General features: G+C 43.3%; 2 protein-coding genes and 2 long non-coding RNA genes across 4 annotated transcripts; 2 read left to right on the top strand and 2 right to left on the bottom strand.

Moving 5' to 3' along the window:
* The first annotated feature begins 321 nt into the window (after positions 1-321).
* On the top strand, positions 322-5,047 carry LOC122764213 (cell division cycle protein 27 homolog). Its single transcript, XM_044018517.1, has 9 exons — positions 322-521; positions 608-760; positions 832-912; positions 1,018-1,145; positions 2,148-2,265; positions 3,197-3,325; positions 3,748-3,822; positions 3,925-4,054; positions 4,737-5,047. Exons 1-9 carry the CDS (start codon positions 357-359, stop codon positions 4,826-4,828), a joined length of 1,071 nt encoding a protein of 356 aa, XP_043874452.1. The 5' UTR covers positions 322-356; the 3' UTR covers positions 4,829-5,047.
* A 674-nt stretch (positions 5,048-5,721) lies between these two features.
* LOC122764214 (properdin-like) lies at positions 5,722-11,309 on the bottom strand. The gene is made up of 11 exons (XM_044018518.1): positions 11,233-11,309; positions 9,547-9,685; positions 9,253-9,416; positions 9,018-9,182; positions 8,718-8,921; positions 8,453-8,620; positions 7,561-7,752; positions 7,274-7,447; positions 6,934-7,131; positions 6,190-6,301; positions 5,722-6,106 (listed from the first exon to the last, which is right to left on the bottom strand). Exons 1-11 carry the CDS (start codon positions 11,282-11,284, stop codon positions 5,971-5,973), a joined length of 1,704 nt encoding a protein of 567 aa, XP_043874453.1. The 5' UTR covers positions 11,285-11,309; the 3' UTR covers positions 5,722-5,970.
* A 6,495-nt stretch (positions 11,310-17,804) lies between these two features.
* Positions 17,805-21,070, top strand: LOC122764215. Its single transcript, XR_006359575.1, has 4 exons — positions 17,805-19,013; positions 19,240-19,395; positions 19,840-20,008; positions 20,155-21,070. It is a non-coding gene; the product is annotated as an uncharacterized LOC122764215 (long non-coding RNA).
* Positions 20,984-21,853, bottom strand: LOC122764216. Its single transcript, XR_006359576.1, has 2 exons — positions 21,565-21,853; positions 20,984-21,307 (listed from the first exon to the last, which is right to left on the bottom strand). It is a non-coding gene; the product is annotated as an uncharacterized LOC122764216 (long non-coding RNA).
* Positions 21,854-24,495: the final 2,642 nt, after the last annotated feature.

The raw sequence follows: 24,495 nt of genomic DNA, 5'->3' as shown, positions 1-24,495 counted from the left end.
GCTCATCAGCATATGATACTGTACACACATACACACGTTGGTTTTGCATTCTTTGTGTGCACACTAATAGACATAATGCATTCCCCTTAACCTAAACCCAATTCTAACCTTAACCCTAAAACCAGGTCTTAACCCTGAAAAAGCCATTTTAATATGTGACAGAACGTGAGGACCAACCAAAAACGTCCTGACTCAATCTTAAAAAGACACACACACACACACACACACACACACACACACACACACACACACACACACACACACACACACACACACACACACACACACACACCTGTACCACTCAACAGGAAGTTATTCAGATCTGTGTGTGTGTGTGTGTACACACAGACAGTGTGATGGCGTTGTTACGGGAGCTGGGCCGTGGTTACCAGGCGCTGTGCTCCTACAACTGCAGGGAGGCCATCAACATCCTGAGCTCACTGCCTCCACAGCACTACAGCACTGGCTGGGTCCTCACGCACATCGGCAGAGCCTACTTTGAACTGGCCGAGTACACACAGGTAACACATACACACACCTCACGCGCACACACACACACAAGTAACATGCACACACACAGGTGACGTGTGTGGTGATGTCATTGTAGGCGGAGCGTCTGTTCAGTGAGGTGCGCAGGATGGAGTCGTACAGAGTTGAAGGGATGGAGATTTACTCGACGACGCTGTGGCACCTGCAGAAAGATGTTGCTCTGTCAGTTCTGTCCAAAGACCTGACAGACATGGACAAGAACTGTCCTGAGGTGAGACATGTTCACCTGTCTGATGGGTTAGGATCAGCTGTGTGTCTCTGATCACCTGTCTCTCTGTGCAGGCCTGGTGTGTTGCTGGTAACTGTTTCAGCCTACAGAGGGAGCATGACATTGCTATCAAATTCTTCCAGAGGGCCATCCAGGTGAGCAGTGTGGTTACCATTGTGATGAAGGCACCACTCAGCAATGAGCTTACCTGTGTGCACCTGTGCTGTATGAGCTTACCTGTGCACCTGTGTGTCTTTCAGGTGGACCCAGGCTTTGCGTACGCATACACTCTGTTAGGTCATGAGTTTGTTCTGACCGAGGAGTTGGACCGAGCACTCGCCTGCTTTCGAAACGCCATTAGAGTCAACAACAGACACTACAATGCATGGTATGGTAACCATCACACACTATGGTTTCATTAGCATGAGCCTGTAATGCTGCCACATTCTGATTTTTTTTTAGTTATGTTTTCTTTGTTTGTGTTTAGCTATGCTAACAGTTATGTTTTCTTTTGTTTGTGTTTAGCTATGATAACAGTTATGTTGTCTTTGTTTGTGTTTAGCTATGATAACAGTTGTTTTCTTTGTGTTTAGCTATGATAAGTTATGTTTTATTTGTTTGTTTTTAGCCATGATAACAGTTATGTTTTCTTCGTTTGTGTTTAGCTATAACAGTTATGTTTTCTTTGTGTTTAGCTATGCTAACAGTTATGTTTTCTTTGTTTGTGTTTAGCTATGATAACAGTTATGTTTTTCTTTGTGTTTACCTATAACAGTTATGTTATCTTTGTTTCTGTTTAGCTATGCTAACAGTTACGTTTACTTTGTGTTTAGCTATGCTAACAATTATGTTTTTTTTGTGTTTAGCTATGATAACAGTATGTTTTTCTTTGTGTTTAGCTATGCTAACAGTTATGTTTTTCTTTGTGTTTACCTATAACAGTTATGTTTTCTTTGTTTGTGTTTAGCTATGATAACAGTTATGTTTTTCTTTGTGTTTACCTATAACAGTTATGTTTTCTTTGTTTGTGTTTAGCTATGATAACAGTTATGTTTTTCTTTGTGTTTACCTATAACAGTTATGTTATCTTTGTTTCTGTTTAGCTATGCTAACAGTTACGTTTTCTTTTGTTTGTTTAGCTATGCTAACAGTTTATTTTTTTTTTCTTTGTGTTTAGCTATGATAACAGTTGTGTTTTCTTTGATGTCTTTAGCTATGAGTTGTTTTCTTTGATGTCTTTAGCTATGATAACAGTTGTGTTTTCTTTGTTTGTGTTTAGCTATGATAGCAGTTGTGTTTTCTTTGTTTGTGTTTAGCTATGATAACAGTTGTGTTTTCTTTGTTTGGGTTTAGCTATGCTAACAGTTGTGTTTTCTTTGTTTGGGTTTAGGTATGGTCTGGGAATGATATACTACAAACAGGAAAAGTTCAACTTGGCAGAAATCCACTTTAAGAAAGCTCTCAGCATCAACCCACAGAGCTCAGTGCTGCTCTGCCATATTGGTGTGGTACGTTGTCTGCACACTCCCTGTTAACATTTACCCTCGCCACCTTCTGTGTTAATATGTATTTCCCCCCATTATTTGTTATTAGTAAATTTAAATTAAATTAAATTAAATTAATTTAATTTAATTTGATTAAATTAGATTAATTAAATTAATCATTTATCAGTCCTGCAGGGGAAATTCCTTCTCTGCATTTAATCCGTCCTCTACTAGAGTCTTCCTCGATTTAGGAGCAGCAGCATTTGGGTAACATGCTCCCGTTACAAGCCAAGTTTCCTTTCCATTTGGCCATGGGCTGCCCAAGTAGCTCTGTGTTTCCATCATTGTTCAGTTAAGTACAGAACAGTTTGGAATGGTAAAGTCCTGGGTCAGGCTTGTGTTTCCACTTAGAACAGTACCTTTACTTGGGAGGTGGAGTGTGGACTGTTGAATGACGGCAGTGTGAGAGCCGGGAATATGACGTCATCGTTTTTTCTGTCTGCACGGAAACATGAGGCCTAACCCCTAACCCTAACCCTCCTGGTTGTGCGATCACTCGCTTGATTGATCCTAAATTAAATATAATGAAATATGGCATCATATTTGTTTTAATGCGTGTATCTGTTTACTTGCAGTTATTGATGGTGTTGTGTATGAATTATTTCAGGTCGATCAACTTCTGTGTTCAATCTGTCAAAATGACACCTCAGATTTTTCCATCATGGTAGAAAAATATCCGTCAGTGACACTTTTCTGTCGCACAATCAGCTGACTGTCGTGGGTCTAGCTCTGCCCTGACTGTACCATTACTCTGATACCCTAAGTGAAGTTTAACTGAAAAATGGATCAGCTCAGTTATTTTGGTTCTGTTCCTAATGGAAACAAAAAAATACATAGCAAACATAACTGAAGTGAGTGTGTGTGTATGTGTGTGTGTATTGTAACTTGTGTGTAGGTGCAGCATGCTCTGAAGAAGTCAGATGCAGCATTAGAGACTCTGAACAGAGCGATTGGCATCGATCCTAAAAATCCTCTCTGCAAGTTTCACCGAGCGTCCATTCTGTTCGCTAATGACAAGTACAAGGTAAGAGGGGAGGGGAGGGGGCGGGGTCACAATGATACTTTATTATACTCATGAATAAACTGTGTGTGTATGTGTGTGTGTATATACATATAAATGTACACATTTGTATTTATACCCTAACCCTGTGTGTGTGTGTGTATATATATATATAAAATCTCTGTCCGTGTCTCTCTCACTCACGCAATCTCCCTCCCTCTCTCGCTCTCACTCACACACTCTCTCGCTCTCTCACTCACTCACACACTCACTCTCTCGCACACTCTCCCTCCCTCTCTTTCTCACTCACTCTCCCTCTGACTCTCTCTTTCTCTCTCACTCGCCCACACTCTCTCCCGCTCACACTCTCCCTCCCTCTCTTTCTCACTCACTGTCTCTCACACTCTCCCTCCCTCACTCACTCACACTCTCTCTCTCACTCTCAGGCAGCTCTTCAGGAATTGGACGAGTTGAAACAAATAGTTCCTAAAGAATCTCTTGTGTATTTCCTAATAGGAAAGGTAAGCTGATTCTCTATGACCTTTGACCTCTCTCCCTCTGATGTCTGAGCCCCTGGTCAGCTGACTTTCCTCTGTGACTGTGCTTTGGCTCCGCCCCCTCAGGTGTATAAGAAGTTGGGTCAGACTCACTTGGCTCTGATGAACTTCAGCTGGGCCATGGACCTGGATCCTAAAGGAGCCAACAACCAGATCAAAGAGGCCATCGACAAGAGATACCTGCCCGAGGATGAAGGTGACCCCTTACCCTTGACCCTAGAACATAATTACATTTATATTGTGCACTTACAAACATGAAGTGGTTTTTATGTTCAAAAACGTCCTTGTCGCTACAAACGAGCCGATGTAAATTTTCAGACCAAAACCACACCCGCAGAACACGGACTGTCTTGTGATTGGCCAGTTACCTGGAAGTGGCGTAATTGGCACGTCAGCTCTCAGACCTGCAGCGCCCCCTCTGGAAAGGCAGATGCACCTCTAGCAATGATCAAAATATTGAGTAATGTCGTAATCCCTTACACATTTGATCTGGAGTCTGAGCCAGAGTCAGAAGACATTGTGACTGTGAAAGACTGCTGCAGGACGCCTGGAGCTTGGATAACGTTGTGGTTACCGAGATGATAAACACACATGCAAATGAAACACGAGCGTAGCATGTAGCTTAGCACTTACCACTTCAGGCTCCGCCTCCACAGGTCTACTGCTGTTGCCTAGCAACAGAACCACAGCTGGCCTGTTGCAGTAAAAATCTTATCACATAATGTAAAGACTATGTGGACTAAACATGTGCATGCAGTAACTGGATTTGACCACAGAGGGCTGTAGATACACTCATTTTTATCACTTTCTCTGACCTCAGTTTCTCTCACACTTAACTGTCTCTCTCTCTCACACTTGTCTGTCTGTGGGCGGGTCAGCGGTGGAGTTGGACGACAGTCAGGACAGCAGCATCATGACGGACGCTGACGACACGCAGCTCCACACAGCAGAGAGTGATGAAGTACTTTAGCCACACCCATCTTGCTCAAGCAAAGCCCCGCCTCATGTTGTTTGGTTGGAGGACTGCTGTTGCTAGGCAACACTCTGAGACAGTCAGTTAAGCTCCACCCCTTATCCTTTTAAAGAGACTGCTGCCTCCCTGAAGCCCGCCTTCTCTTCCTCTGACATTACTTTTTTTTAAATTTCTTTTATCATCATAATGGAAATGAATAAACATATGTAAACCCCGCCCCTAGCATCTGTGTACTTCCTGTTTACAGCAATCAGTCAATCAGAGGAGGAGTAGTGACAGACTCAGTCCTTACCCTAGCCCAGAGAGCTCAAAACAGCAAACACGCACGTGTGTGTGAGTGAGTTTCTGAGAAACAGTTTGACACCAAAGCTGAATTTTAAAGGTGACATCGAATGCTTGTATCACACATATATGTTAGTTATGGAGGTCTACTTACATATATTCACTTGTTTTCATGATTAAAAACCTCCTAATCGCTGCAAACGAGCCGATCAAAATATCTCCTCACTGACGCTCTCGTCAGCCGCGCTGTTTCAGACCAAAATCACACCCCTGAACGTGGACTGTGCTGTGATTGGCCCTAACCCTTCTGGCACGGTGGATGCTCTGCATCTCAGCAGCTACAACGAGAGTAGTTCTTCTTCTTCTTCTGCGGTTGAATGTACGCAACTGGATGTGCCCGGACTAGTGCCGCACCATGAGGCGCTACGGTGGTGAGAGGAGTGGTGAGGATTTCTGATGACGACATCAACCTACGGAAGTGCCGATCCGCTTCGCAGAGCCCAGGAAAACAATACAACACTATTTTCTCAACAGTGGCTGAACTGTTTGTGCTGAAACTTTAGGGTTTCATAAACGAGGTCATGACGCAGACACACACAAACGCAGCGTTAATTGGAGCTTCCGGTCTATGTGGCCTTTAAAAATATGTGATTGACCAATCGGGATCAATCAATCAATGAATGAAAGGACAGGAGTACAAGAGTAAATGTATACTGTTACATGATGTTACTACACACAGGCTGGAACATGACCTTCACAATAAAAGCCCCCAACAGGACCACACATCAACACAAGCAGAAAGTGGCCAATTAAAGGGGCGTGGTCTTAATGATGATGAAACTTTTTGCACTGATTCATCAGTGGGCGGGACATGGCGGGACATTGACACATGACTGGATCTCAAACTTTTCCTCGCCGTCTGGTAGCGAGCCGCAGTCGGCACGCGGAATCCCGTAGAACGTGGCTTTCTCGTAGAGACGACCGATGAGAGCTCTGAAACACAACGACACACGCTGTCACTCACTCACAGCAGCAGGGGGCACTCTCGGCACAGTCACTACACTTTTACAACTGACTTGTAGTCACTGAAATCAGGGTCACAGATTCTTCTCCTGTAGCGTTTGGAGTTTCCTCCACAGGCAGGGGTACACAAACTCCACTGATTCCACTTGTCCCAGCTGCCCTTCACTGCAACACAACACACACATAATCACTGCAACACAACACACACATACACACATAATCACTGCAACACAACACACAATCACTGCAAAACAACACACACAATCACTGCAACACAACAAGTGTGTGTCTGTGTCAAGGTCAAATTTATTTATAAAGCACATTTACAACAACCATCACTGTACACCGGCAATAAAAAATGTCAGCAAAGTTAAAATACATAGTTAAATTACAAACAATAACAATAACCACCAAATAAAATCCTGCTCAGATTGTGCTGAAGGCCCTTGTAATCAAATGGGTCTTCAAAAGGGAGATTTAAAAACATTCAAAGACTGAGCTGTTTTAACGCTAAAGGGAAGACTGTTCCAAAGTGTGGGCGCCGCAACAGCAAAAGCACGGTCACCCCTGGTTTTCATCCGTGATCTCGGTACAACTAGCAACATTTAATTTGCCATCCTTGTTGTCCTCTTTGGGACATGAACAGACAGAAGCTCTGACGGGTGAGATGGAGCCGTCCCATTTAGACATTTAAAAATCAATAGGACCTTAAAATGAATCCTGTAGCTCTCTCTCTCTCTCTCTGTCTCGCTCTCTCTCTCTGTGTGTGTGTGCGTGTGTCTCTTTGTGTCTCTCACCGTAACAGCTGCTGACATCATAACAGACCCTGGTCTCTGTCAGAGATCCTCCGTTGCAGATCGATCCATTATGATCCTGATGTCGACACACGCGCTCTCTTTTCTGACTTCCACCGATGTGCTTACAGCGAATGTCCCGACCACCAAATGGGTAAAGACACTGGTTCCATGGCGACCACGGAGACCACGCCCCGTCCACTGAGACAACAACAATCACAAATCATCGTCACAGAAAAGTCAATCATGCGTCACCTGTGCTACCATAGCTGTGCATTGACCTCTGACCCTCGCCACAGCCACAGCCACAGCCACACCCACAGCCGATTGGTGTCATACATACCTGGACAGTGGACGTGGGTGGAACAGGTTCTGGTTCGACGTCCCTCCCCAGGACACGGCTGGCCGCCATGTTGAGAAGCAGGACTGTCACATGACCTGACTGACACCTCGAGTCCCACCCCACAGGTGACTGGACATGAAGTGAAGGGAGACCAGGACGTCCATCCTCCGTCCACTGAGAAATGACAGTGAGTTGTTGTTGTTTCCATGGCAACACTTGATGATGACGTCACCTGGGAGTCATATGGCTAGTCCTGTTTTTAAAAGGGGGGGGCCTTGTTTGCTTACCTGGGCAGGGAGGCATGTCACTGCAGTCCTCTATGTGTCTGTCATCACCATTGCAACCTCTGCCAGGAGGGCTAGATGAGGGGGCGGGGTTAGAACATGAGCGGGAGCGAGTCCTGACGGGAGGCCGTCCTTCCACGACACAGGAACCAGAGCAATCGCCCCAGCTGGACCAACCTGACCAGAACCCGTCCACTGTTAGAGACATGAGAGTGAACGAGTGAGTGAGTGAACGAGTGACTGACCAACCGGACCAGAACCCGTCCACTGTTAGAGACAAGATAGTGAACTAGTGAGCGAGTGACTGACCAACCAGACCAGAACCCGTCCACTGTTAGAGACATGAGAGTGAGTGAGTGAGTGAGCGAGTGACTGACCAACCCTAAAACATCACCTCTGACAAACGTCGCTGCCAAACTATAAATACGTCAGATCTTCAAACATAAACCACATGTTTGAATTCTAAATGAATTTCTCGCCTCAAATTATCTTAAAACTTTGTTCCGGGACAATAAAAATATAAAAATATATTTCAGGTTTATATTTGTATTATCTGCTGCTACGTTCGGCCCAAATTCATTCTGGGATACATGGCTTTCCCAAGTACGCTTAAGTCACCACCCGATGCATACTTGTTAAAACGGGTGGAGCCAGAACACTTTGAGAACCGTACTCGCTGCTCCCGGACTGGAGAACTGGAACAGAACTTGGACTGAGACTGATGACGTTTTCACAAGTACGGGAGTACGCAAGTACGGACAAGTATGCACAAGCACGGGCAAGTACGGACAGTATGGATATTGAGAAACGGCCAGTGACTGACTGAGTGAGTGACTGACTGACTGACTGAGTGAATTACTGAGTGAGTGAGTGACTGAATGAATGAGTGAGTTACCTGGACAACGACTGTGACACACATTGGTCTGAGCATTTGGTCCGTCACAGAATTTCCCACCATACTTTGGGGCGGGTTGATCACATTTCCTGATTAACGTCTGAAGCCCCTCCCCACAGGAGGCGGAGCATTTACCGGACAGAGACCACACACCCCAGCTGCCGTGCACTGCAGAGACAGGTGAGAGACAGGTCAGAGACAGGTGAGAGACAGGTGAGGAAGTGTTGGACAAGTGTGTCTCTTCCTGAACGTGTCTTTGTCTCACCTGGACAGTTTGGCAGTTCACTGCACTCTTTTACCTGGGAACTGTCTCCATGGCAACCACTACCAGGTGGGACTGTATCATTGGAGGGGGCGGGGTTAGAGCATGAACGATGTCGCACTTTTGAGGGGACATAATCACGCTGATCGTCAACACATGAACCAGAACACTGAGACCAAGTGGACCAAGACGACCAACCACCATGGACTGAGAGACAGACAGAGGAAAGACAGACAGGTTACTGTAAGAGAAAGACAGACAGACAGACAGACAGACAGGTGTGAACAGACAGACAGATTGTACCTGGACAGGTGTGTGTTGGACATGCCTCTCTCTCCTCTGAAGGACCAGTGCAGGACAAGCTACACTCAGGAGGACTGGAGCAAACTCTGTCTCTGCTTCTGACTCCGCCCTCACCACAGGTCACTGAGCATGCAGACCACCCACTCCACAAGCTCCACCCCTTTACTGTGCAGCCAATCACAAATGTAGTTATGTGTGTGCGTGCGTGCGTGCGTGCGTGCGTGCGTGCGTGTACCATCACAGCAGGTTCCTGTACAGGCTTGTGTTTGTAGATTCTCTGCAGGATTGTCACACTCTGATCCGCCGATGCCAAAACATTTCCTGCTTCTCTGTGTCACTCCATCTCCACAGACAACGTTACACTGTGACCATGACGACCAGAGAGACCACACTGGAGGACTGAGCATGCACACGCACACACAGACACACACACATCAATGTTGTGTTTACAATGAAATATACTACTTTTTTCCTGTGCGTGCGTGTGTGTGTCTCTGTGTGTGTGTGTGTGTGTGTGTGTGTCACTGACCCACAGGACTGGCACTCTTTGTGTGTTTCCTTGTAACCATAGTGAGGATTCTGACAGCAGTCATCTTCATCCACTTCACCAAGCTCTTCACCACACTGACCTGAGGAAGGGTCAAAATGTGCAAAACACTGCACGCACTCTAAACACACACACACACACACACAGATAACTCAGTGTAAACAGAGTGTGTGTGTGTGTGTTCAATGTGACATAATTCATGATTTCAACACAGTGGAAAGTCAGAAATGACTCTAACTTTCAAATATTAACATTTGCTGAGTTTAACCCTAACCCATTATCTGATCTGAACACACACACATACTGGCACGCACACACAGACACAGAGACACTGCACACACACGCACACACACACACAGACCCTGCACACACTGGTGAGTGAAATGAAAACCAGGCTCCTCTCCTGTGGAACCAGCTCCAAATGATAGTTCGGGAGGCGGACACCCTCTCTGTATTTAAAGTTAGACTTAAAACTTTCCTTTTTGATAAAGCTTATACCATCTCTTATTTATGCTGCTATAGAACTAAACTGCTGGGGGATTTTCCTGTGGTACACGCACATTCACTCTCTCACACTCAGGATATGATTATGACTTTTTATATGTCATTAACCTTGTCTCTTTCTCTCCCTAGTTTGTGTCTTTCCTTCCTTCCCTCTCTCTCTCTCTGTATTCTCATCATGCAGGTTGCAGGATCAAGATCCAGTTTTCGAGGCTACGCTCATCGTCACCATTATTATTATTTTATAATTAAAAAGTCGATATCAGTAACTGTATAAACTTGTAACCTGATACAGTTGTTGTGTATCTGCTCCTGGTCTCCCTCTCTCTCTTCTGTCTCTCCCTCATCTCCCTCTTGTCCTTTCTCTCCCCCCATTTTCTGTCCCCCACCTCTCCACTGTCCCCCATTATTCCTTTCACCCCAACCGGTCGAGGCAGATGACCGCACATCTCTGAGCCTGGTTCTGTCAGAGATTTCTTCTTCTGTTAAGAGGGAGTTTTTTCTCTCCACTGATGCCTAGTGTTTGCTCATTGTGTGAACTGTTGGGGTTCTCTGCTCTCCTTGATGTTGTCTATGTACAGTGCCTTGAGATAATATGTATGTTATGATTTGGCGCTTTACAAATAAAATTGAATTGAATTGAAAATGTCTTCTGCTTAAACATTTTGTTATTCAACACTTCAGTCATTTCTTTTTTTGCACTTTTCCATGCTGTAAGTGAACAAAAACATATTTCTGCTGTTTTTTGTCTTGTATGGATGTAAATGGGTTACATCCATAACCCTATCCCTGTGGAATTCACAACTTTCTGATTCCACATTTCAAGCTATTTAAAAATCTGCAGTGGGAGCTTAAACTCATGGAACAACATGTGGACGTTAGCTGTGCAAAGACAAAAGAGGCTTCGTGAAAAGATGCCTCCATGTTCTCTAGTTCAGCACAGTTCGGCACAGTTTGGCACCATGTGTGAGATTTCTCAGGTACCAAAAAAAAACCAAACCATTGAATTTTAAAACCAAACAAAATGATTATATTTGTCTCTAACATGAATAGATTTTCTGAAAATTGAAGACATAATAAAAACTGTAAAAATAAAATAAAACAATTGCAAGAATAACAGACTTTAAAGTTTTAAGATCATTTGAGGCGACACACAGACACACTGACCTGAACTCTCCACAAACAGAAGCAGTAAAATCAGCTGACCCAGAACATCCATTTTCTGTGATCTCAGTGAAGAGAAACACAGGAGTCTGCTTATGTTTGTCAAGCCCCTCCCCCTGCCCTCTGTGTGCGTGTGGTCAGGCTATTGAACTTTACAGGAATTGACAAACTTGTTTTTCTTACATCCAGGTTTACACACGATCCTCAGGACTGCATTCCCTTCTAGTCATTTATCTAAAAATGTATTAGATTAATACAGTTTCTTCCTAGAATTGTAAACACTGAAATGTTGTGTGGTCAGTTGAGAGCATTCAACTACATAAATGGTTTAAGTATTGTCACATGTGTGTTTGTTTGTAATGAGTTAACCCAACTTAAATGGTTTCCTCAAATGAAGTATGTAGTCATGACAAAGTTTGAAGTTGTCAGAACTAGAATGTAATAATTTGATTTAGTAGAAAGAAAAGAGTAAATTCAACTTAAGTATTAACATTTGTATAAAGAAGATCATTTAAGTTCAGATAAATGCTGCATATAAGTGTCACATACTAACTAGTTTTGATTAACTGAATGAAATTAGTACAATGAACTGTACACGTTACTTTATCAATAAATAATTGAGTTACTACTATTTAAATCAAAAAGTTTTTATGCTTGAATGGTTTAAGTTGAACTAACTCATCGGGTTTTACAGTGCTGTGGGCCACGCCCCTCCAGCCTGGATACACCAGGTCGGAGCCTCTCCCAGCCTGAATGCACCAGGCTGAGTCCACCAGGTGAAGTGATTTACTAATCAAGGGAGTTTGGAGTCACACACACACAGAGAATCACTACAGAGCAGCAGTGGAAGCAAGCAGCATGAGAGGAGGAATGAGATCTGGTGGATTGGACTGAAACACCAAGACTGTGCAAAACAAAGCTTTCAAGGAAGACACAGCCGGTGAGCTTGTTGCATCGTCACAGTCCATTGTTTGCAAGTCATTTTAATGATCTGATTGTAAACTATACATGTTAGTGGGTAAAACCATGTTGGGAAATATAGTTAAAAATGATTTCATGGTAGTTAAATACAGTTAAAACTTATGCTTCTTAAAATCATGTGAGCTGAATGCAATTTAAACGTTATGTATTAAAAGATGATTAATTCATTTCATAGTTAAAATCATGAGGTCAAGTCAAATTCCATACTGCCATATTGCATGTGATTTGTGTATTTAATTTGTTTATTAAGATATTGCTGAATTATTTACTACTTATTTACAAGGTTTATTTCTGGGTAAGGGTTAGGGTTAGGTCTAGAAAAATTTGAAGGATGAAGGCACAGTCCATCATCAGTCCATCATCCTTCAAAAGGACCAAGAACCCCACACTCACCCAAACACACGCACATCAGGCCAGGGTCAAGGCCAGAGGTCACGCAGACCAATATTCAGGACCAGTAACAATAGTTGTGATCCCAATCAGGGTTATTATAGGCCAGAAGTGTAGGGTTAGGTAGAGGAAGCAGAGCCTGTCTCCCTGAGTGGGAGACAGGAAGAGCACGGTCCTTCCCCCGAACAGCGTCCCGCCCCCTCTCCCAAGACCGAGGACCAGCAACATCCCAATACTTCACACTTTTTGTGTGGGCAGCATATGGGTCCCTTCGTCTCCTCCCATATCGCACCACCGTCCACAACCCATCCTGCGGACGGACCATCGTGAGTCCTAATCTAAGGTTTTTTCTACAGGCAGCTTTGTATCATATGTAATAATATTTTTGTTATTTATTTATTTATTAGAAATGAATTATTTACTAGTTAGATATCTATATTTAGAGGGTTAGGGTTAGGGACAAGGTAGGGTTACATATGATTAGTGATATATATAATAATAAGGAAGAAAAAGGAGAGAGAAAGAGAAAAAAAGAAAAAGAGAAAATCAATGAGGAAAAAGATTGTTGAGTGTGTGTGTGCATGTGTGTGTGTATGTACGTATGTATGCACGTGCCGTTAACCCGCAACGTTTCGACCCAAAGAGGTCTTCTTCAGGCGGTGGCTTCGTAAGGTCACTGCTATCGAGGGACTGTTTTTTCCTTCTCTCAAGCTGTGATAGGAGTGAGCTCCAGAAGGCAGAGCTCTCGTCTTATACCCCTAGGAGCCTAGGACACGCCCCCGAGTGGGATTGCACCAGACACACCGGAGCCAGGCGCTGCAGGCCAGCTGTCCTCTCAAACAGCAACCTAACAGGCAGATTTTTTCTGGCTCCTTCATCCATTATTTCGAAGAAACTTAATTGGACGCACCGAAACCAAGTTCTTCAGGGCCTCACAAACCTCTTCATTCCCACAATATGTTATTCATTTCCTCTTTTTTGAGGCATGGACAGAAATAAAACAAATAGGGAAAGTTTAGGGATTAAAAAAGGGGTTAGGGTAAGGGTTAGGTTAGGCAAAATAGGACATCCTCCCATAGGGAGGAGTCAGTGCACTCTCAACGACACCGTCCCTTCCCGGAGTCCGCCACGTCACTGCCCAGCACTCTGAAACAAGGTCATTACCCTATGAGAAAATTACGCGGCCTAGGATTGGCCTTATTCGTAATACTGATGTAACATTTCTTCTCTTTTAGGTTCCAAATTGTCCCAGGTAAGTATTTCCAGGATCTCCCCAGGTAAGTATGGTAGGTATAAGGTGAGTACTACGTATTTTTTGATTCTGTCAATAACACTATATTGTGTTTATTGCATGTTTTTGAGTTCCCCAGTGTCAAATTATTTTAGTTCCCCCCAAAAAAACAAACTAAAACAATAAACGAGCTCATGTGTGGGTCCCTGTCGCGACGTTTCGGGCTGAATTGCCCTTCCTCAGGCGAGGACCCACAAGCTGGAGACTGAGGCCGTTTCTCAATATCCATACTTGTGCGTACTTGTGCGTACTTGCGTACTCCTGTACTTGTGAATACGTCATCAGCCTCAGTCCAAGTGCTGTTCCAATTCTCAAGTAAGCGAACAGCGAGGACGGTTCTCAAACCCGGAAGTGTTCTCGCTCCGCCCATGTTTACCAAGTATGCATCGGAGGTGACTTAAGCATACTTGGGATGGCCATGTATCCCAGAATACATTTCGGCGGAGCATAACAGCAGATAATAGGAATATAAATCTATATCCCGGCACAGAGCAGCGTTACCTCGGCCTGTCCTGATGAAATGATCCGCTGGCTCAGACGTTGCTGTCATTACACGCTCGGTGTGATCCATAGATTTGTTGTTGACGTGTTATTTTGATTTTAATGGAAACGTTTTGACCTGAAAGTTTGAAAGTTTGTATATTTTTTTTTTTTTAATTTCAACTTTGAATGTTAGATTTATATTAAAGTCGCACGGTCATTGTATCTGTATTTAAATATAATATTTAAATATTAGATATGTAGAATAGTATATATTTGTACACGTATATATATACACTACTCAATGCTGTACTATATCTATTTTCCACATTGTATTATATATTTTAATAGAAATAAATTAATAAATGAAGTTAAATATTTAAAATGTAAAAATAATAACAACATATATATGCATTTATTAATAGTATTTCATATGTTCATTTATCAACACCGTAGGTGGCGCTAATGAGGCTGCAGCACTTGGCGCCAGCCACCATTCAAACAGCAGAACAATACATACATACTTGCATACTTGAGTATTGAGGAACAACCACATACTTGTGTACTCCCGTACTTGGCAAGTATATACTCCCAGCGTACTTCTCAAGTATATACTTCCCAAGTAAGCAAGTACATACTTGCTAACTTGAGTATTGAGAAACGGCCTGAGATGCAGCTCCTTAAGTACTCCCTCCCCTCTGTCTAGACACGCCCCTCTGGATGCAGGGCGGGCACAACAGCTTGTGAATAGGTCAATTTAGGCTTTCTCCTCCTCCTTCTCCCTTTCTTCCTCCCCCTGGCATAATTTGCCCTCTGACCTTTGACCTCTGCTTTCGTCCTTTCCAGTATTGCCTTCATTTGTCCTTCTTTTTGCCTTCACCTATTACTTTCCCCTTTACATGGCCTCACTCTCCTCATTGGGGGGGGCGATGGGGTTCAGGTGAGGCTGAAGGAGGCTTCATGGGGCTCAGGACGGTTTTCAGGCAGGATCTAGATTATTAGGTAATTAAGGGGAGTGGGATAGAATGGGGTAGAAAAAAAGCATTTGGACCCCACTGTCCACAAGGGGCAGAGGAGTCAGTGCACACACCATCCAGGACATCCCCGGCAGGGCCTGCCCGGTCCCCCAGAGCCCGTCCTGCAAAAGAGAGGGAGAGAGAGAGAGAGAGACATTTTGAAGGGTCAGAGCCAGGTCAGGATTAGGGTTAGGTGTTGGGCAAGAAGCCAGAGAGGGTAAGGTTAGAGCAAAAGAGTCAGGGTTAGATTGTCAGTTTTTAGTTTGCAGGGTAAGGGTTAGGGTAAGGGTAGGGTAGGGGTTAGGGTAGGGTAAGTTCTAGAAGAATTTGAATCTTGCCGTCGAAGAGGGTAAGGGTTAGGGGTTAGGGTAAGGGTAGGGTAAGGTTGGGGAAAAGGAGGACACCCCCCCACTGACATCCTCCCCCCCAGAGGGAGGATGTCAGTGCACTCTCAACGACACCGCCCGTTCCCGGAGTCCGCCACGTCTGGGCGTGCCCCTTGGCACTGTCCAGCACTCCGAAACAAGGTCATTACCCATTGAGAAAACTACGTAGCCTAGAATTGGCCTTGTACGTAATAATGATGTTTTTTTCTCTTTCAGGTTCCAAATTGTCCCAGGTAGGTATTTCCAGGATTCCCAGGTAAGTAGGGTAAGTATGTGGGTAAGTACTACGTTTTTTGTGACAATAACACTATTTTGTGTTTATTGTATCTTTTTGGATTTCCCAGTGTCAAATTGTGTTTATTCCCCCGAAAATAACAAACTAAAAAAACAAACGAGCTCATATGGTGGGCCTCTGTCGCGACGTTTCGGGCTGAATTGTCCTTCCTCAGGCGAGGACCCACAAGCTGGAGGCTGAGATGCAGCTCCCCTTAAGTACTCCCTCCCCTCTCTCTAGACACGCCACTCTGGATGCAGGGCGGGCACAACAGCTTGTGAATAAGTCAATTTAGGCTTTCTCCTCCTCCTTCTCCCTTTCTTCCTCCCCCTGGCATAATTTGCCCCATTGTTGAAATTAAGTAAACACACTCAGTGCAAACATAGCCAAAATCTGGAATTATATAATGAGGTCACCCCGTGATGCTGCCGACACAGAGGCTCATTTCATCACCGTGGACAGCGCTATGAAATCACGGCACACATTGGCCGTTTCTCAATACTCAAGTTAGCAAGTATGTACTTGCTTACTTGGGAAGTATATACTTGAGAAGTACGCTGGGAGTATATACTTGCCAAGTACGGGAGTACACAAGTATGTGGTTGTTTCTCAATACTCAAGTATGCAAGTATGTATGTAATGTTCTGCTGTTTGAATGGTGCTGCAGCCTCATTAGCGCTACCTACGGTGTTGATGAATGAACATATGAAATACTTTTAATAAATGCATATATATGTTGTTATTATTTTTACATTTTAAATATTTAACTTCATTTCTTAATTTATTTCTATTAAAATATACAATATAAATAATATAATGTGGAAAATAGATATATTACAGCATTGTAGAGTAGTATATATATATATATATGACGTGTACAAATATATACTACCCTACATATCTAATATTTACATATATTTAAATACAGATACAATGACCGTGCGACTAATATAAATCTAACATTTAAAGTTAAAATAAAAAAAAATAAAAATAATATACAAACTTTCAATCTGTCAAAACGTTTCCATTAAAAACAAAATAACACGTCAACAACAAATCTATGGATCACACCGAGCATCTAATGACAGCGACGTCTGAGCCAGCGGATCATTTCATCAGGACAGGCCGAGGTAACGCTGCTCTGTGCCGGGCACAGTGAGCGCTGAGCGCCCACAGAGGCGGAGCTGATCACCTCCGACAAACGTCGCTGCCAAACTATAAATACGTCATATCTTCATACACAAACCACATATTTGAATTCTAAAAGACTAATTTCTCGCCTCAAATGATCTTAAAACTTTGTTCCGGGACACAGAAAAATATTTATTTCAGATTTATATTTCTATTATCTGCTGCTATGCTCCGCCGAAATGTATTCTGGGATACATGGCCATCCCAAGTACGCTTAAGTCACCTCCGATGCATACTTGGTAAACATGTGCGGAGCGAGAACACTTCCGGGTTTGAGAACTGTCCTCGCTGTTCGCTTACTTGAGAATTGGAACAGCACTTGGACTGAGGCTGATGACGTTTTCACAAGTACGGGAGTACGCAAGTACGCACAAGTACGCACAAGTATGGATATTGAGAAACGGCCAGTGACTAATAAAGTCATGTGCATGCTCAAGATACAATACAATTTCAAATGCACAAGGTTGTAATACAGCGGCTATTCCTTTCTTTTTTCAAGATACAAGGAAGTGCGGTGCGGTGGTGCGCTGCGCACAGTCCACGTCGACACTCGCGCAACACGCACCGCTAAAACTGGAGACCATTATGGCTACATTGTTGAAATGTATAATAATCATGTATAATAATGAATCTAGATATTATATTTTAGGATAACCAATGAAAATAAGTCTCTCAACCTTAGATAATATGTACACTTGTACAAATAGATTTTTATATGTGTGTTTGTTTTTATTCCCAGATTATTGTCAAATGGCTACAGTGAAACTCAGAATCATCCTCGGGGATAAACGATTCCCAGAGACTGACCCTGCAAGATGGGCTTCCAGAGACTGTTGGTGAACTTGTTCAGAACATAAAGAGGCTGTGTGGGGTAGAGGAGCACTTCAGGCTGCAATTTATGGATACGGAGTTTGGCAGTGAATTTACCAACTTGACTTCAATGTCAGAGATCCAGGACAAAAGTACCTTAAAACTTGTCTTTGATTCAGCTGCCTCTGTCCTGCCTGGTGGTTCACCCCCTCCACCCTACTCCACTCCTGCCACATCAGGGTCTGGTAATGAGTCATCACTTTCATCTGGTAGCTTGTGTGATATTTACAGATATTTTGTCTTCACCTGAGTCCATCCCTTCAAGATCCTCTGGATGGCCTGTTGTTTTTTTTCTTCCTCGATTCCCATATGATTGTGAGCTGCAGCTGGACAGAGCCAATACTGCATTCAAAGAGAGCGGAACTTTATTGAATCCAGACATGAGACTTAAAACTGCCATTCTTGACAGTTTAGCTGAAGAAATTGTTAAATACAAAGTGTACCCCTCAGACAATGAGGTTGAAGAGGTTGCCGAAGCCCTTGTGTCATCACATCCATGTTTGAAAGAGCCAGGCTCTGCCACTGGATATGGTGGCTGGAAGGTGAGCTTAAAGTACAAACTTGCCAACTACAGGAGGAAGCTCAAGCGGCTTGGATGTCCAGAGGTGGAACTGAATTCCCTGACAAATAAACCTGTAGACAAATGCACTCCTGCTTATGGTGTAAAGAAGCCCAGAAGAGCCCAAGTAAATTACTGCCCCACCTACCCATCTGGTGAATCTGCAGAGACACTTGAAAAGATAAGAGAGAACCTGCTTTTAGACGTAAGGAAAAGGAACAATGAGGACACACTGGCAGCAATGATGGAGAAGACCTTTGCACACAGAAGGCAAGAAGTTATTCGTGATGCACCCTTAATTGCGGATTACAAAACCAGATGGCCAGCTCTCTTCTGTGTACGTGAGGTAGGTGAATAATAGCACAGTGCTCATTCACTTTAATTGAAATATGTTGTCTTCATTTAATATGTACAGTGTGATTTATATCAGCCAACAAAATGTGGGCAAGCCTTTGAAGTAACTCGTGAGCTGATTCAGGATTTGGTGATAGATGACAATTGTTGAACTAGTAGCTCATTTCAATGCTATGATAGTCAAATTTGCTTTTGTGTGCCCTTTTTTTCCGTTTAAGCTAACTGCTGAATTCAAGAGGATTACAACCGTCAGTTTGCTGTCCAAGTTCTTCTCCAAGCTGGATGCTCACTCTTCGAAGTTGATGAGGGTGTCTGGCAAGAAAGGTGGCGTTCAAGGATGAAAAATTAGGAGCATCATGTTACCCATCACCCAGGTATGATAATAGAAAAAATGTGAAACTGTCAAACCTGTACAGCTTTAATATTTCAAACTTAATGCATGACATTAAAGAGGAACTGTCAGAGGGTTGGAGAGAAATAAAACTAGATGTGGGTAATGCACTTTTTTGAAGAAGGATCTGATAAATATGAACCTTAGGCAGATGTGACGATGTCCACTGATGTTGCAATGGTAGTTACTGTTTCCTGGGACCACATGCTTTCATTTGACATTTCTATGATTAATGATTTCTATGATTGAACATACAACCACTGCCCCATGGATATTGTGACTTCATATATCATAAACAATGGTCAATAAAGATCGTTACATTTGAAAGAAAGTTTAATTCAATGTTTTGTTTGTGAAATCTTCTCTACCTGTTGATTAATAGGTTATCTTTTTTCAAGGTTTTTATTTGCCATTTGTGCTTAAACAGACAGTCCAGGCACATTGGAAATCTTGTACGGGTTCTCCGAGTCAGTTGTAGAAGTGAGTATGTCCTAAATACTCAGACTGATGCCATTGATGTCAGAAGAGAGTGCATCATCAAAGCCCTGTGTGTGTACCTGAATGAAGAGCCCAAGAACCTTGTGAAAGAATACATGGTATGTAATTTAGTTTTTATTCACCAGTCCTACATATTAATTAATATAAATTTGATAAATGATAGCTGTTTTACTCTGTGTGTGTGTAAAATGGGACAACATATCTTTACATATATATCCTATATTTCCCCCTTATTTCTGTGAAGAACACGGATGGTCAAAGCATTGAAGCTGCAATCACGGAGACTACATTTGGAATCTTTGTCATTCGCAAGGAAGGCGAGGAGCCAGATGTTGGACCGGAAGATGTAGGTATTGTTCTGGAGGGTGTGGAAGTTCTGCATGAGTTGGGAAACATACCACTTGCTGTGGTGATGTTGTTCGCGCTTGTTTATGCTCTTGACCTCAGCTACCCGCCAGAACTGAGATACACATTTGAAGCTTTCCAGAAGATCATCTCCATGATGATCTTCTTGATGGAAACGGACTCTCAAAAAAAAATCAAACACTGAAAACTCTACTTGCACGTTAGTCATCCTCAATAGAGTAAACTACAGATAGGGTTACTCTTATGGGAAGGTATTTGAAGCCATTAGAGAATTTACTAAAATCGGAAGCTGTGTTTTTGTTTTAATACTTCTGACTGTTTCTATTTTGGGGTTACACATTAAAATGGTTTGAAACAAAGGTAGGGTTAAAAAAAAGTGTTCTTTTCAAAAGGAAACTACTTTGACACTTGAGATATAAGTATGCACAATGCAGTATTTTCAGTTTGTTCTCAAACATTTTTCTTTGCACTCAGTTGCCAGGACCACTTTCTGCATATAGCTTTGTAACCAGCTTTGATTTGATTGTTTTTTTTTAGTCAGAAAGCACTAAATATAAATGTAACATGTACACTACCCTAATAAGGTACAATTAGTTTAACAGATAGCTATTATTTAGATGCGTTATAGCTTCGAAAGTCTAAGGTTTGGGCTGAATTCAGAAGAACAGGTCTGACTCTAGGAGTGGAGAGGAAGACACAGAACGCAGTTTAAGTTTGGTGACACCATATAATTGTGAACCATTACCAGAATTATTTAACAAAATACAAATGGCCATTCATATACAACAATACAATATGTACAGTTCCGATCATATATATATACAAATTGACAATAAATAAGTTTTAGGGAACAGTCTGTATTAATGGGTGAATGTGTGTAATGTAGGTGTGGAATGTTAATTGAGTGTAAGGGCAGAGAGAGAGAGGAGCGCCTGTGCCAAGGAGCCTCCTACCAGCCCGACCAAAGCAGTGGAGGTTTCCAAGGATCTTCAAACTTGACTATACTCTTATACTTCTCGCCATCACCTGGCCTGTATGGAAAACAGGACCTATTAAGTATCTCATAATCACACAATAATCCCAATACATATCAGTATATCAATCACAATATTGTACAATATAATTAAATCACTATAAATAAATAACAATATTTGTTATATTACAATATTTATCAATCATTTCAGTATCACCAACAACCTTAGCATGCTTAATATTTTCTGTGGTAGGACATATTCAAAGAAACAGGCATTTACCGCATCAAGTAATATGTAGCGTTAGCGCAACTCACCAATTCCATGATTCATTTAGACTAGGTCTCCGAATCGTATGATCAGCGGCTCCGGTAGTCGGCTCCTATGTTTCAACATTAGGTTACTGTAATGCATTTAGTTCCAGAGTGTTTAAATTACGATATTCCGCGGCGTACTACAACGTACCTCCTGCAAACATTTCCCCGGCGTGCTCCTCTCACTGCTGCCGGCAGCGAGCCCCAACGGAGTTATGTTACGGCGCAATGTGATGACGTAACGACGCGACGAAATGACGTAACGGCACGACGTAATGACACACGGCATCATTTAACGCTTCACAAAAAAAAGGGAATAATAATGACAATGGGGTTTTTCACCCGGGTTACACCCTCCCCCCTTTAGACCATGCAACTCCTGATGCATGCTAAACATCGTAAACACAAGATTTTACTGCTGCGGTACTAAATGCGTCGCTATAAGCATTAACCAACCCATGAAAAAGTGTCTGCACGACCGTCATAAGCGGATTACCTAATGCCACATACTCAAGGCGATTAGGAGGTTGACGCTGCCGAGTAGAACGTCTGGCGACAGGAATCGATTCATCGACTGGATCAGGTAAGTTTGGAGCTGTAACTGATATCGGAGATGGACTGAGCAATTGCTCACTTTGGCTGGGTGATGTCTCTGCTTGGTCAGGAAGTACTGATCCTTCAACAGGTAGAATTTCAAGAACACAGGTAGGTAGTATCCCATCAGTCACAGATACTGCTTCACCAAGCGCAGGCTCCTCTTCTCCCACAGGTAGAGAAGCTATGGACTCAGCAGAAGACTCCCCATCAACAGGTAAGTGCACAATTTCCAGATCAGAACATACAGCATCCTCCGAGAACACAGGTAGACCAACAGTCCTGGATAGAGACTGAGTACTGTATTCAGAAGAGGGTTCCACATGTGAACTTTGGAACTGGAATGTGGCTGGCTTGATCTGAACTTCAGGCACATTCCATCCATCTTCCTCCTCAAACAAATCTTCAGTGTGATCAACACTAGCTGGATTCTGGCTCCGGGTTTGAGGACGACGTGGAGGTGTAACTGGTGCAGGATCTGAATGACCACATACAGGTAGGAAGGAACATGGAAGAAGTAAATCTCGGTGTAGTGTACGAGTCGGTACATCCGCCCTATCTTCAGGCTGCACTGTGTACACGGGCAGGTCTCCAACACGTTTTACAACAACATAGACATCCTGCTCCCATTTATCCTCCAGTTTGTGCTTGCCACGAAGTCGTACATTTCGCACCAAAACTCGATCACCTTCTTTCAGACTCGATGTCTCATTGATCAAAGCGGGCTTTATTTCTTTCGCCAGATTTTACAGCATTCTTCAAAGCCAGCTGGAAGCTTTCCTCAAGTCTGGACCGCAGGTCCTCAACATACTGAGAGTGAGAAGTAGTCTGATGCTCCCGCACAGGCAGGCCAAAAGCCAGATCCACTGGAAGACGTGGTGAACGGCCGAACATTAATTCATATGGTGTAAAGCCGGTGACATCATTCCGTGTGCAGTTGTAAGCGTGCACTAACGGTTTCACATAGTCCTTCCATCTAGCTTTTTGCTTGCGCTCGAGCGTTCCAAGCATGTTGAGCAGGGTCCGGTTGAATCTCTCAACTGGGTTTCCCCGAGGATGGTAAGGGGTTGTTCGTGTTTTTACGATCCCAGAGAATTGGCAAAGCTCCTTAATCAACTTGGACTCAAAGTCAGGCCCTTGGTCTGTGTGGAGGCGTTCTGGTATCCCATAACACACTATGAAGTTCTCCCATAAACATTTTGCCACTGTCTTCGCCTTTTGGTTTGCTGTGGGAATGGCTATTGCAAACTTTGTAAAGTGATCCGTGAAGACGAGAATGTCTTTTGTATTGCTTTGATCTGGTTCAAGTGACAAATAATCCATGCAGAGTAACTCCAAGGGACGAGTGGTTTTAATGTTAACAAGTGGTGCTGATCTCTCTGGGAGCGCCTTGCGTCTCACACAACGGTTGCAGGTCTTAATCTTAGTTTCAATGTCAGCTGCCATGCAGGGCCAGAAAAACCGGGACTGTACAAGGTCTAGGGTCCGCTCGAGGCCCATGTGGCCCATGTCATCATGCAAGCTTGTAAGCACGATTGACCTCAGCTCCTCCGGTAACACCAGCTGAAACAAGACTTCTTCTCCATCTCGCCTCCTTCTGTACAAGATGTCCTCTTGCAGTTCGAGGCGGTTTAGCTCCCTCAACAACCGCACAAGGTCTGGAAGTTCTTGCCTTGCTGTTGGGGGAACCTTTTCCCCAGTCTCCATCTGGTAGATAACCTCTCTTATGACTGGATCCTCGCTCCCAAATGGTGGAACGCCCTCCCCATCGACATCCGGACAGCTGAAAGCCTCCACATCTTCCGACGCCGACTAAAAACACATTTCTTCCGACTCTACCTCGACTAAGACGAAAAAAAAAACAAAAAAAAAAACAAAAAACTTGTACATCGCACTTATGACTAGCACTTAATTGTTTGTTCTACTTGAAGCTCTTACTTACTTCTAGCTCTTATATGTACCCAAATGTTTAAATGCACTTTTGTAAGTCGCTTTGGATAAAAGCGTCTGCTAAATGACATGTAATGTAATGGATCAGCACGTTGCTTTTCCTTAAGGCTGAGGTGTGACAGGGAGGGAACAACTGGTAAGCCATGGAGGTTCTCGCTGGCATAACAGTCAGGAAGGGCTTTAGCTGACAGGCTCAGAGACTTGACCAAGGCAATGGGACTCCCTGCCGAACTGCTGGACTGATTGGTGACAAGACAGCGGTGACAGATGGCAGAGATAATGTCTGTGTTGAGTTCTTCCAATTCACCAGATTTAATGACTCGCTCTGTCGTAAACTTGTTGATCAGGTCCCAATCTTTCTGTTCTGTGAGGTCAGTAGGGTGGCTGTGA

Source organism: Solea senegalensis, unplaced genomic scaffold (genome assembly GCF_019176455.1).
Source record: "Solea senegalensis isolate Sse05_10M unplaced genomic scaffold, IFAPA_SoseM_1 scf7180000017321, whole genome shotgun sequence".
In the NCBI taxonomy this organism is placed as follows: Eukaryota; Metazoa; Chordata; class Actinopteri; order Pleuronectiformes; family Soleidae; genus Solea; species Solea senegalensis.
Note: the sequence above shows the minus strand (reverse complement) of the source record. Positions and strands in the feature narration are given on the sequence as shown.

Excerpts from the sequence above, each read along its gene's own strand:
- LOC122764213 (XM_044018517.1), top strand. The coding sequence starts at position 357 with ATGGCGTTGTTACGGGAGCTGGGCCGTGGTTACCAGGCGCTGTGCTCC. Across the intron at positions 1,146-2,147 it reads AACAGACACTACAATGCATG|GTATGGTCTGGGAATGATAT; the intron begins GTATGGTAACCA and ends GTTTGGGTTTAG. Across the intron at positions 4,055-4,736 it reads ATACCTGCCCGAGGATGAAG|CGGTGGAGTTGGACGACAGT; the intron begins GTGACCCCTTAC and ends TGGGCGGGTCAG.
- LOC122764214 (XM_044018518.1), bottom strand. The coding sequence starts at position 11,284 with ATGGATGTTCTGGGTCAGCTGATTTTACTGCTTCTGTTTGTGGAGAGT. Across the intron at positions 7,132-7,273 it reads CACCCACGTCCACTGTCCAG|TGGACGGGGCGTGGTCTCCG; the intron begins GTATGTATGACA and ends TTGTTGTCTCAG. Across the intron at positions 6,302-6,933 it reads TGATGTCAGCAGCTGTTACG|TGAAGGGCAGCTGGGACAAG; the intron begins GTGAGAGACACA and ends GTTGTGTTGCAG.